Source organism: Lithobates pipiens, unplaced genomic scaffold, assembly GCF_037356315.1.
Source record: "Lithobates pipiens isolate NorthernLeopardFrog02 unplaced genomic scaffold, aLitPip1_a1.2 Scaffold_19, whole genome shotgun sequence".
Classification (NCBI taxonomy): domain Eukaryota; kingdom Metazoa; phylum Chordata; class Amphibia; order Anura; family Ranidae; genus Lithobates; species Lithobates pipiens.
In genome coordinates this window covers 350,203,840-350,218,002 of record NW_027507764.1, presented here as the reverse complement: position 1 = coordinate 350,218,002, position 14,163 = coordinate 350,203,840, and the positions used below count along the sequence as shown (strand labels likewise).

Genomic DNA, 14,163 nt, shown 5'->3' with positions numbered 1-14,163 from the left:
TTTTCAATGAGTTTTATGTGTATTGCTGGGACCGATAATTCATTATAGCCGCGAGTAGTTTTAAATTACTTTTTTTCCTTTTGAAATGTGATTTTGCTCTCAGACTGTTCTAAACACGGGAAACATGCGCCACTTTACAGACATACTATAGACACTCCCCAGGTACGTAATTTAACCACTTGGGTACCGCGCTATTGCCGAATGACGGCATTAGCGCAGACCTAGATTTCCGGGACTACGTCTATTGACGTCGTCCCGGTTACGAGCGGCCTGCGCGCCCCCTGAGGGGCGCGCGCGGCGCGCTCTGTGATCGGCGAGTCTATGAGACTCACCTGATCACCGATCCGTGCAAGGGGTCGATCCCGACCCCTTATCACGTGATCAGCTGTCAGCCAATGACAGCTGATCATGTGATAGAACGGAGCCGGTAATCGGCTATTATTCCTCCTCGCGCTGACAGCGCGAGGAGAAAAAAAAAAAGCCGATCACCGGCGGCCGTGATCGGGACATCAGTCCCGATCACGGCCAGCAATGCAAGGCACCACATGCCACCTGCCAGTGCCCACCTGCCTCCCGCAGTGCCATCCTGAAGTATAACTAAAAGTAAAAGTAAGTGCCCCCGTCTGTGCCCATAGTGCCCACAGTGCCACCCACAGTGCCACCCACAGTGCCACCCCAAAGTGCCACCCACAGTGCCACCCACAGTGCCACCCAATCTGCCTCAAAGGTGCTGCACCCCAGTGCCGCCCATCAGTGCCCAGCAGTGCCGCCCATCAGTGCCCAGCAGTGCCGCCCATCAGTGCCCAGCAGTGCCACCTATCAGAGCCACATATCAGTGCCACCTATCAGTGCCCATCAGTCCCATCTATCTGTGGTACCTATCAGTGCCCATCCGTGCCACCCATCCGTGCCACTTATCCGTGCCACCCATCCGTGCCATCTTATCTGTGCCCATCTTTGCCCATCAGTGCCGCATTATCTGTGCCCATCGGTGCCGCCTTATCTGTGCCTATTAGTGCCGCCTTAACTATGCCTATCAGTGCCCACCAGTGCAGCCTATCAGTGCCCACCAATGCAGCCTATCAGTGCCCACCAATGCAGCCCATCAGTGCCCACCAATGCAGCCTATCAGTGCCGCCTTATCAGCACACTTCAATGAAGGAGAAAAATGACCCGTTTGCAAAATTTTATAACAAACTATTAAAACATGATTTTTTTTTTTTTTTGCATCTTTTTATGTTTGTTTAGCAAAAAATAAAACTCCGAGCTGTAACTAAATACCACCAAAAGAAAGCTCTATTTGTGGGAAAAAAATGATAAAAATTTCATTTGGGTACAGTGTTGTATGCCCGCGCAATTGTCATTCAAAGTGCATCAGCGCTGAAAGCTGAAAATTGGTCTGGGACTGAGGGGGGTTTAAGTGCCCAGTAAGCAAGTGGTTAAAGGAATATTACACTTTTATTTCACTTTAAGCATTATTAAAATCACTGCTCCCGAAAGAACTGCAGTTTTTAAAACTTTTTTTTGCATTGATATATGTCCCCTGGGGCAGGACCCCGGTCCCCAAACACTTTTTTTTATGACAATAACTTGCATATTATCCTTTCAAATTAGCACTTTTGATTTCTCACATAAACTTTTAAAGGGTGTCCCACGGCTTTCGAATTTGCAGCGAACACCCCAAATTGTTCACTATTTGGTGAACAGGTGAACAGCCAATGTTCGAGTCAAACTCATGTTGAACCCAAACATAAAGCCCATCCCTATTCCTTAGTGGTACATATTAAATGGTGAGGCCTGTTGACTCCCAATGTCAAAAAGGCTAGCCGTGTGCAAAATGATCTGGCATGAATCTACAAACAATATTCAAACCTTTTTTTGCTTGCAATACTATTGCCACTTTTTCAGATAAGCATGTACGTTTTCAGCTGGTGGTCGATATTTCATTTGAAGAAAGTCAAACTCAATGCCAAGAAATTTGATAATCTCTTTCAGACTCTCCATTTTTTTTAGGGCAAGAGGGACAGCAAACCATTAAAAAAATTAGCACATTTGTAGGAGGTGGCCGCAAGATTCTGATCCTTTGGGGCCAATGCACCAAGAATAAAAAATAAGTCATCTAGATCGTGCCCTTGCAAACTAAACTCTTGCCACCTACTCTAGAAAGGTAATAAAAGCCTCCAAGTAAACACAGAAATGGAGCAATCCATGGTTAACCACTTCCCTACCGGCCTATAGTCACATGATGTCCGCAGGAGCACTCTGCCATCCTGGGTGGGCGTCATATGTTGTCCTTTGCTATTCGCTGCCCCTGCGGGGCCCTGGGGGCCCGCAGCATGGCGATTGGGGATACAGCCCATTACAGATCAGTGTAAAGAGCCAATAAAAATTGTCTCCTTACCACGTGACCGGCTGTATCCAATTGTAGCCGGTCACATGCACTGTCCTCGTGTACAGCGCTTGTGCACAGACCGGTGACTGGGAATGAAGCTTGTTGTTACCCTGACACAGCTCATCCCTGATCGCGGTAAAGAGCCAATGAAATTGGGGTAATTTTGACAGTAATTACATTGTCCTGGTGCTCCAGGGCCTTCAAAAGTGTAATAGGTTGTTAGGAAATTTAATGCGTAATTTATGCTCCTAGAATGCCTGATGGTGCTCCCTGTATGTTGGGCATCTCTATGTGGCCAGGCAGTGTAAAAGTCTCACAAATGTTGTATCGCCATACTTGGGACAAGTAGCATAATGTATTTTGGGGAGTAATTTTTGCTATGTACATGCTATGTGTTAAAAATATCATATAAATTGACCACTTTCTGAAAAAAAAAACACGTTTTCATTTTCTTTCCATGTTTTCCAAAGACTTGTGGGAAAAAATTAACCATTCAAAGACTTATTATGAATCATAGAATATATGTTGGGGTGTTTTCTTTCCAAAATGGGGTCATTTTGTGGGTAATTCCCTTATCCTGGTGCTCCAGGGTCTTCGAAAGTATAATAGGTCACTAGGAAATGTTATGTGTAATTTATGTTCCAGAATGCCAGACGGTGCTCCCTGCATGTTGGACCTCTCTATGTGGTCAGGCTGTTTAAAAGTCTCACACACGTGGTATCACCATACTCAGGACGAGTAGAAGAATCTATTTTAGGGTGTAGTTCTTGCTATGTACTGTATATGCTATGTGTTAGAAATATCTTATAGATTGACCACTTGGTGTAAAAAAAATATGTTTTCATTTTCTTTCCAAGTTTTTTGAAGACTTTTGGAAACAAATTAACCATTCAAAAGACTCATAATGCCTCATAGAATATACGTTGGGGTATTTTCTTTCCAAAATAGGGTAATTTTGGGGGTAATTCAATTGTCTTGGTGCTCCATGGCCTTCAAAAATGTGATAGGATGTTAGGAAATGAGGTGGGTAACTTATGCTCCTAGAACGCCTGACGGTGCTAAGAGGCGTAGAGGCCTAGAGGCGATTCAGTTTCGCATTGTGCGCTATACAAGTATTTCATTCATTCATTCATAAGTCTCAAAGTCTCTTTACTGTCTGGTCTCTCATTGGTTAATATTCTTTTTCCAGGTATAACAGAAAGCTATACAATGTCCACATATTACCAACTTGTGTGCCTCCCAGAGGATTCCTGTGGAAATCTCTGGGGGACTGTTCTTGACAAAGTACCATTTTAGAGCTGTTTCTAAGTCCATCCTGGCTGCATCGTCTTTTCTTAGTAAGTGACATCCTGTCCCATACCGAGGAGAATGGGAGGTTGAAGCCCCCTCCCACAACTAAGAAGGAGTGATTAGTGTGAAATAGGCGGTTGTACACCTTAGTTACAAAGGACATCTGATTCGCATTTGGGGGATAGATGTTACAAAAAGTCACATCAGATTATTGCTATTTGCCTCTAAGGATCAGAAACCGACCCTAGGGGTCAGAATAGGAGGATATGGGTGTGAATGGTGAGCCCCTTGTGATAAAAAAAACTACCCCTGATTTATTTTTAATGCCGGATGCTAAGAACCCTGTGGGGAAGAATTTAGAAGCAAACGCCAAGGAGCCTCTTTTGTCAAAGTGTGTTTCTTGAACCAATATTACCTCTGCCCCTGTATCTCTGAAGCTCCTAAATGCCAACTGTCACTTGAAATTTGAGTTAAGGCCATTAACATTATGTGTGTAAATCTGTATCATGAGAGGACCAAGGTGTGAGTGGATAATAGTGTGTAGAAGGTGTACTTTTTAATTGCGTAGGTGGCATAGTTTAATGTTCAAACAATAACTTAATGTGTTAATATTCACTTCAATTATGCAATCATGTGCAATAAAATATGCCCCATTTTTTCTGCTACTGGTTTCTCAGCAATCTTAACCACTTTCAGACCAGACCATTTTGCTGGCTTAAGGCCAGACCACTTTTTGCGATTCGGTACTGCGATGCTTTAACCTCCCTGGCGGTATGATTATTTCGGATTTTAGGTGCTGAAAGCGGTACCATTATTTTGAATGGAAATTTGGAGTTTTATATTGTAAGCCTGCAATTCTTAGGAATAACTCACTGAAATCTGTTTAAACCAAAGTCTAGTAGACATCCCGGGTAGGATAAAGTTTGAAACACAAAATCATAAATTATAATATAATAAATAACTGTAAATAATAAAAAATAATAATATAATAATAATCATACTTTTTATTCAATACATTTTAGTAAATAATATAATCAAAAACACTGACATTTATTTTTTTTGTCAAACAAGAGTGCAATATTGGTAGTCATATTGCTTCAGTAAACATCTTTGGTATGGAAAATTTTAAAACATGGTACAGCACAAAGTCCAACATCACAGTCAGGACAGTAGAACCTTGTTTCTTTTCGAATTTTCCTTCCAGTGTCATCACGCTTAGAGCAGCAAACGACACACATCCTTGTGGGTGCTGCCTTCTTTTCTGTTGGTGGAACGTGGTCCATAAAGTGCCGACCAGTCAGGCGTTCCGGGTTCACAATGCCAGCAGCAAGACGGCCAGATTTGTTTACAGACGTTGGTGTTTGGTGCCTGAGGAAAATAAGTTTGGCAACTTTCCAAACAAAGTCCGCATGAACAACAGGCTTGTCACTATTTTTTTTTAGAATAATGAAAGCATTCCACAGGCACTGCTCCAGAAGGTGCCTGAAGATATTTTTATAATATTTTTTCTGTTGCTTCCTCATGGCTGGGTAAAAAGTCATGGCCTGGTCAGCACGGTCAACACCTCCCATAGTATGGTTGTAGTCCATCACGACTTGGGGCTTCATGATGTCTTTTCCACCTTTTGTTTGTACCATGACAGTAGAGGTGTTGTGAATGGTACTCATTAGGCACACGTCTTTTTTGTCGCGCCATCTCAGTGCCATCATTTTTCCTTTTTGCCAGGCAACTATTTCTCCTGCCTTGAGCTTTTTATTGACAAAGGTTGGTGGCAAGTCATGCCGGTTAGCTCTAACGGTCCCGTATGCATCTGTTTTATGCTGCAAAAGGAACTCATAGAGTTTTGGAGAACTGTAAAAATTGTCTGTGGTTACACAGTAGCCCTGATTCAGCAGCGGTTCAATCAGAGTAAGCACGGAAGCGGTTGCCAGTCCATAGTTACCGAATCTCTCATTGAACTTGGTTCCTTTCCCGGTGTAAAGTATGGAATTCCATATGTACCCAGTGCTGGATTCACAGAGCATGAATTATTTTATTCCAAAACGTGCCCTCTTGGACGCAATAAACTGTATCCAGCTGAGTCTTCCTTTGTAGGCCATCAGACTTTCGTCGATACTGATGTCTCTGTCGGGTACATAGGTCTTCTGGAAATTTTGCTGAATCATTTGGTAAAGCCCCCAAATCTTTTTTAGTTTTGGTGCTGGATGAGAAGTCTCGTCGAATTCCTCATTATTCTCAAAGTGCAGATACTTTATAATAAGGGAAAATCTGTACTCCGACATGACGGTGCCAAAAAAAGGAGTTGCTAGCAATTTGTTAGTGGTCCAGTACCACTTCTGCAGGGGTTTACCAACCACTACCTGTAGAATTATGAGGCCCAGAAACTTCCAGATGTCCTCCTTGGTTACTGGTTCCCACTTTCTGCTCCTTGCAAACCTCTGATGCGTAGCAGCTTGTTGTTCGTGGTACCGATTTGTCTCCATAACAATTTTTTCTATAACCTCATTGGTCAAAAAGAGTTGGAGATATGCCAATGGGTTGTCATCCACATCCACTTTGATACCAGGTGTTCCAGTAAATGGAAATCTTGGGGGCGCTGCATGCTCCGTACCGCAATCAATTGAGCACCAAGTCCGCACATCACTGGGCAAAGTCGCAGGATCATCGCTAAAATCGCTTTCCGTGCCTGACGACGAACTTCCCCACGAATCGCTATCACTCACTTCTGCAAGGGATTCTGCATCGCTGTCACTGTTTTCAACCAGGTCATATGCCACTTTTGAGGTAGAGGCACGCTTTTTTGATGCCATGGTCGCTCTGCAGTTTCCAGACACAAAGTACAGTAAAACTGCAGGCGGGGGCACTGGATAAAGCAATGGGGGCAAGCTAAGGTCAGTTTTATTTTATTTAGTAATGTAATCCAATAGGATTACAATGTATCAGTGTGTTTGTGCTTTTAACTTTTTGAATTTGGCGCTGGCTCCACCTCCCTGCGTCGCTACGCTCGCAGGGAACGGAAGCCAGGGCACACAGTGCATCGGGCGGAAGGTCCGGCCGCCGTACACAGCGGGGATACATTGCGGGATCCCGGAGATAAGATAAGTTATCTCTTTCTGGATCCAGCGATGCAATCCCGAGTGTGGCTCGGGGTTACCGCTAATGGTACAAAAATCTCACCCCGAGCCACACTCGGGAATACCATCAGGGGGGTTAACTGACAATTGCACGGTCATGCGATGTGGCTCCCAAACAAAATTGACGTCCTTTTTTCCCACAAATAGAGCTTTCTTTTGGTGGTCTTTGATCACCCCTGCGGTTTTTATTTTTTGCGCTATAAACAAAAATAGAGCGACAATTTTGAAAAAAACACATTATTTTTTACTTTTTGCTATAATAAATATCCCCCCAAAATATATAAAAAACATTTTTTTCCTCAGTTTAGGCCGATACGTATTCTTCTACATATTTTTGGTAAAAAAATTGCAATAAGCGATTATTGATTGGTTTGCGCAAAATTTATAGCGTTTACACAATAAGGATAGTTTTATGGCATTTTTATTAATAATTTTGTTTTTACTAGTAATGGCAGCAATCATCGATTTTTATTGTGACTTCGACATTATGGCGGACACATTTTTGACACATTTTTGGACCACTGTCATTTATACAGCAATCAGTGATATACAAATGCACTTATTCCTGTGTAAATGACACTGGCAGTGACGGGGTTAACCAGGGGGTGTCAGTGTAGGGGTTAAGTGTGTCTTGGGGCGTGTTACTAACTGTGGGAGGGAGGGGCTTTGTGTTAATGAACACTGATCTCTCCAGTCACAGGGAGCAGAGATCAGTGTCGCTTGTTGCTAAGCAGAGCGGGGAGATGCTGTTTACATCGGCAGTTCCCCATCCAGCCTCCTCGTGAGACGATCGCAGGACCCGCGACCAGACTCACGGGGGTCCTGACCAGCATGCGCACGCACCACCGGCGGTGCGCACGTGATGGCAGGGCGGCAATTACAAATGGACACACCCGTACGCCAATTTTCCTGCCCATGCCATTCTGCCGACGTACATCGTTGTGCGCTGGTTGGGAAGTGGTTAAAGCACACCTGTAGGCCAAATGCCCTATTGCTAACAACACATACCCATCTACCCTTTACTACCCATCACTCTAATATTCAATACTTCTGGGTATGGAACAGCAAATATATCATTCCTTTTCCTGCCATGTGACAATATGGTTGTTAACAAAATGACTGCACATGCACCCAACACTGTCATATGTGTCAGAGAGGGAGTCCCAAGCCGCATGTCACGTGTATTCTCTCTTTGCTCCTGTTGGTTAAATAAAGCAGAAGTGGAGAAAAAAGAAGGTAAATATGAACAGTGTGCGGGATGGAATTATAGTGAATACATTTTGTCCTACAAGGAATGAAAACTAGGCCAAAAGAAACAATTTTGTGTTAACTTGTATTTAGAATTGTCCATTTTACCCCCACACTTCTCCAACATTTTGTGTCTTATCTCTTTCAGCACCAAACCAACAAAGGAAATGCATGTATATCAAAGAATTGCAAAGCACACCACATTTGTAATATGGGCAGTATTTTCAGAACTGGACATGGGGCAGTGGAAATCACATGACTTCTGGTTAATTATGCTCATGATGGCCTTGATGTGGTTTTTAAGGCTTTATTTACATTACTGCAGTCAGTGGCTTTTTCTTCAGGCTATTTCGATCCCTGTCCTAAAGTAAGCAAAATTTTGTGGTTAAAGCAGAACTGTTTACAGTAATGAATATTGATAGATATACAGTATGTTAGTCTATATGACCTAATATGATAAAATTGCATAACAGATCACTCTTTCATTTAGCAGAAAGTACTTCATTTTTGCATTTACAGAAATGTTTTCTGCGACACAAAAAAACAAACATTTTATTCTATTCCTAATTTGTGAACTTGAAAAACCTATTATTATTGTTATGGCTATACACATATATTAGGATTTGTCAACTAATTTTATTTAATTGTATGCAATTAATTATAAAATAAATAGCATTATTTTTTAAACCACAAAGAAATGCATTAAATTAGAACCTTGCTGAAATCAGTATTTAATAACCAAATAACTATTGACCAATGGTTGTTACAGTCTTTTTGCAATCCATTTCTATAGACTAGCACCCTAAACACAGTTTTTTTGTTTTTATTTACAGGTTTGCATTTTATCCTCACACCGTTGAGCTAACCTATCAACATTTTTTAATGCATACTTGGGAAGAAGTGTTTATGGTTGTGGTGGGACCAATGTCCTTAAATATATCAATGCTTGCAATGATTCTACTAAGATGGAGCTGTCAAGTATTGTTTCACTCATTCCCCACTATCTTGTCAAAGTTTATCATTGCTTTGGGTCTCTGGACTGTACTAGATCCTTTAGCTGTATTTATAGTTGATGCATTCTTAGGGGTAAGTCACAAAATTCTCCTAAAGGGTTTTAAAAATGGGAAAAAGAAAGCATTGCTTTGTTATTTAAATGATTGATATATGGTAATTCATAAACTACAGTACCGTAAATATTTATTTATCATGCACAACCTAAATAATTAGTACTTCTTATTACCTAAAATGTTGTCGCGGAAATCACTGGTTTATTTCCAATAGGCTTCCTTTCCCCCAGCATTCATTGCAATTTACATTTAATGATTCCTCAGCCTTGTTGACTGACTATCTGTGTCTCCTGGAAGTCTATTCCAAGCATCAACCACTATTTCAGTAAAAAAATACTGCTCCCCTGAATCATATTCACCCCCTTGATGTATTTAAAGGTTTCAGTCATGTCTCCTCTATACTATACATATTAAGTTCCTGAAGGACCTTTCACTATTTTTTGTTGCCCGTCCCTGGACTCATTCTGTCTTACCTTTTTGTAAGTGAGGTCTCCAGAACTGGATGCAGTATTCTAGATAAATAAAGATCTATATGGGGGAATCAGGGCCACCTTTCCCCTGCTAGTGACCCCTCTAGCGATGCATTCTAAAATTCTATTCTTTTTTCTCATTGCCTGTTTGCTCATTTTGCAATCAACTGAAATAAGTACTGCCAAATCTTTTTCCTCTGTAGTGCTGGCCAACACTGTACTCTCAATATTGTACTATTTAAAAGGGATTCTTCTTCCAATTACCTAAAAGTTCTCTTAAATCTCTCTGAAGAATACCATCAGAGCACATATTAAAAAAAGCATTGATTAGATCGGGATCCAGTGAAGCAGTTGAAGAACTGGGACTCGGGCTACTGGTGTTTCCACTAGCACTCAATATAAAGATTCAAATGGATAAACAGCTGGCAACTTGGTATTATCCAATTACCAAAGTATTTATTGTTTATAGGGTAAATACAACATGAATTACGTACGCATTTCGGCTGTGAGGCCTTAGTCATAGCATTTTTACTTTGGACAAACAGGAGTGAAAGGAAACCCAAATAGTGCAGAACACGACAAAATGTTAACATTTGTCCAGAGGAAAAATGCTAAGTCTAAGGCCTCACAGCTTTTGTTGTATTTACCCTTTAACCAATAAACACTACTGCATTTGGATGATGCCGAGTTATCGGCTGCTTTTGAATATCATCAGAACCTATTGCTTTATTAAGCTTTACTTGAGTCATTTACTCTGCTACCTCTGTCTCTAGAAATCTTGATCTGGATAAATAAAAATGTTCACACACACACACACACACTAAACTAATAAGAGGAATTTGCTCACAGCTGTTTTTCTTTCATTATTTACTGTATTAAAGACATTTATTCCTGTATTAATACTTTCTTGCCCTTGCTTGGTAATTAAATTATATTCTTCTAAATATAATCCCGTCATTTAAAAGATTACTGTGATCTAAATCCTAAATGGACTTATCTTTCTATATTGACTCATCTATGTTAACAAAAGAACACACTGAGTCATTTTGATGAAAGGTGCACATCATATGCAGTTTGATAGGTGACGTAAAATTCTTTAGATAACATCGCCAGTCTTTCATAAATATTTAGCTTTATAAATTGCTGCTAAGCAACCTACACCCTGTGAGCTACATTAAAGGTCTTCACAGTTTTGGTCTCACAGTTCTATTTATTTAAATCGACCAACAGTATACATTATGAGGTTTATACATGAAAAGTTCACCCAGTTAAAGTGCATGTACATTTGTTTATGTGTAAAAGGGGCAAAACAAATAATTGTGGACTATATTCTGTGATTTTTTATTGTAAATAACTGATTTTTAAAGGAAAATACCACATTTGACCAATAGATGGAGCTAAGTATTATAGGAAATGTCTGTGAATCTTACCCTTATCTAGTAAAATCAATATTTATAATTGAAAATGACAGGATATTGCCTAATATTTTATTTTTTTTGCCCCTTCTGCACATAATGAAAGTGAATGCACTTTCACTGGGCAAAAAACGATGCGTGAATTCCATGTAAATCAATCCCTATGTGTAACCAAAAAATGAACCCCACATAATGCAAGCAAGACAGTTTTCATAGGATTTCTGAGTGTGAAAGACAGTAGGGCATGTCCTATTGTATCATGTGATGACTTTAGATTCGGTAACCCGTGGCTAGCAATATGGTCAATCATCGTTGCCAAAAAAGCTGCCCTTTGTAAAGGCTATCTTTGAAATCTGGCTATTTTTGGTCAGTTGAGAGGACAATCCTTATGTTGTTTGGAGTGAGTACCAATCAGCCATGTTTGATAATTTATGTTGGGGGGGTCTGACTGAGCTCCCATCTAAATTGGTACAGTGTGTATATAAAATAATCACCCCCTTTAAAATAATCACATTTTGTTGCTTTGCAGCCTGAAATGAAGACAGACACATTTTTTGTTCTATCTAGCTGCAGGTCGAAAATATCCTTGCATGGCCTAGTCAGAGCCCAGACTTAAACCCCATGGAAAATCTGTGGAATGACTGGAGACTGCTATCCACAAACGGCCACCATCAAGTTTAACTGAACTTGAGCAGTTCTACAAAGAAAAGTGGGCAAATGTTGCAAAGTCTAGATGTGCAATGTTAGTAGAGACACATACCAACAGAGTAAAGGCTGTAATTAAAGCAAAAGGGGGTTCAACAAATTACTGACACAAGGAGGCAATCCTTTATCCAACTACGAGATTCTGTTTTTTTATTTTTTGCTGACATAGTTACATAGTTACATAGTAGGTGAGGTTGAAAAAAGACACAAGTTCATCAAGTCCAACCTATGTCAGTATTACATTGTATATCCCTGTATGTTGTGGTCGTTCAGGTGCTTAGTTAATAGTTTTTTGAAACTATCGATGCTCCCCGCTGAGACCACTGCCTTTGGAAGGGAATTCCACATCCTTGCCACTAACATGTTAGTGTTATATCTTTTATTTGGATGTTATAATTTGCACTGAGTACATACAGCTGGATAAAACAAAAACTGTGTTTGGTTTAATGTCAAGCTGCAAAGCAACAAAATTTGATTATTTTAAAGGGGGTAATTCTTTTCTATATCCACTGTATTGGAATCTAGGAAGGATTGCTCATCTGATTAGAAATAAAATGCACAATCAAACAGTCCAACCTATCAGGCACCTTCCTGGTGCATCAACAAAATATCTACAACAATAAGCACAGGGGACTATAAACAGACACAGAGCTTTATTTATTAACTTAATCCAGTTTTATCTTTTGGCTTTAGTTAGAATGTTGTTGTGTTTGTGTCCATTAATAATAATCAAATTCAATTAGATTTTTTTTTGCCGGCTATTAGGTAGGCTGTCCCTGTGATTTGATGTTGTCCATGCCTATGTGCACATTATCCTTAGTTTTAAATTGAACTGAATGATATGTATAATGTATATGAATATATAACTTTTTTTACACATCCAGAGTAATATGTACTTTTTCATACTACAGAGACTTTCTTACAGTACAGAGAAACCAATAGCAGATGCGGCAAAGCTCTACTGGCATTTCTTTCAAACAGAAAAATATGGCACTCCTGGCATACTCATCACTTTGCTTATATACATCATGATTTTTATCATATCTTCCTCAGTACTCTACCTTTATTTTCTCAGGTAAGAAGTTATTTTAGATTTAGAAGTTGTTACCAAACCACATAGCAAAAAATATATCAAATTGCAGTTTTCAAGTCATGTCAGATTATCACCCATCATATTATTATAGGGGTAGGGGGTCAGCTGTTGCAGCTGCAACCTAAGACATTGTTCCTTAGGGCCATCAAACCCATGCTGTCATTATTCATTACTTCATTAAATCAATTGGAAAATAGATGGTCGGATAGAGCATACCAGCTGGTATCAACATGGTGGGAATCTGCCATGCTCACAGACCTCTCATCATAGGGATACACGTCTTTATGTCTTAACTGTAAAAATGGAATCCCCTGTAAAGATGGGGATACCCTTTTTATTTAAAAAGTAGTAATAGAATACAATGCTTATGTCCTACGCAATTTCAGTAATGTGCAGAGGCCCCTCTGGACTTAATACTAGCAGCACATGGTTAAAAAAAACGTGAGATGCTTAACTATTTTAATGTTAGCTGTGGAAAGAAGCCAATTTTCAGCAAACAATTTGTATTTCCTTTAGGATAGAGTGGGAAAGTACTATAGCCCTTGTTGTGTTTTTTGTTTTTTTGCCATCTTTGTCTTGTTCTGGAGATTTCCATTCATTATTTCCTCTTAAAGCGGAGGTTCACACAAAAATTTAACCTCCGCTTTTCAGAACCCTCCCGCCCTCCGGTGTCACATTTGGCACCTTTCGGGGGGGGGGGGGGGGGTGGCAGATACCTATCTAAGACAGGTATTTGCATCCACTTCTGGGCATAGACTCTCATGGGAGTCTATGCCTCTTCCAGTCCTGCCGCGCTGTCTGCTGGGACACACACGGGTCACAGAGACAGCGCAGAATATTCTCATTGAGCTGCGGGACTCGTGCATGCGCAGTAGGGAACCGGGAAGTGAAGCCGCAAGGCTTCATTTCCTGATTCCCATACCAAAAATGGTGCCGACAGCATCCGAGGACCGATGGACGGTTCGGCCTCAGGTGCCGACATCGCTGGACCCTGGGACAGGTGAGTGTCCTTATTTTAAAAGTCAGCAGCTGCAGTATTTGTAGCTGCTGACTTTAAAAAAAAAATTGTGGGACTCCCTCTTTAAGACTGTAACTTATAAGAAATCTTTTCAACAGGGACACAGACAAAAAAAAAATCACATTTGTAGCTGAATGGGTAAGGGCCCTTTCAAACATGTGATTTTGATGCTGGTGACATCTAGCCAGCATCAGGATCACAAAGAAACTACTTAACAGTCTTTATGGAATTGTTCCATTGTTAGCTGGCCCAGTGAAATGTCACTTCCTCTCTTCCTTTGTACCATTAAGGGAGATTTAGCAGCATTTCTAGCCAGTGAGGGTGCAATTCC

General features: G+C 40.6%; 1 protein-coding gene across 1 annotated transcript in view; it reads left to right on the top strand.

Moving 5' to 3' along the window:
* The window catches only part of LOC143998066 (uncharacterized), a 265,657-nt gene that overhangs the window by 95,990 nt on the left and 155,504 nt on the right, over window positions 1-14,163 (top strand). The window contains exons 5-7 of the mRNA XM_077493829.1: window positions 8,213-8,431; window positions 8,898-9,150; window positions 12,633-12,796. Of these exons, the coding sequence (XP_077349955.1) occupies window positions 8,213-8,431; window positions 8,898-9,150; window positions 12,633-12,796 (636 nt within the window). The remainder of the gene's footprint in view (window positions 1-8,212; window positions 8,432-8,897; window positions 9,151-12,632; window positions 12,797-14,163) is intronic.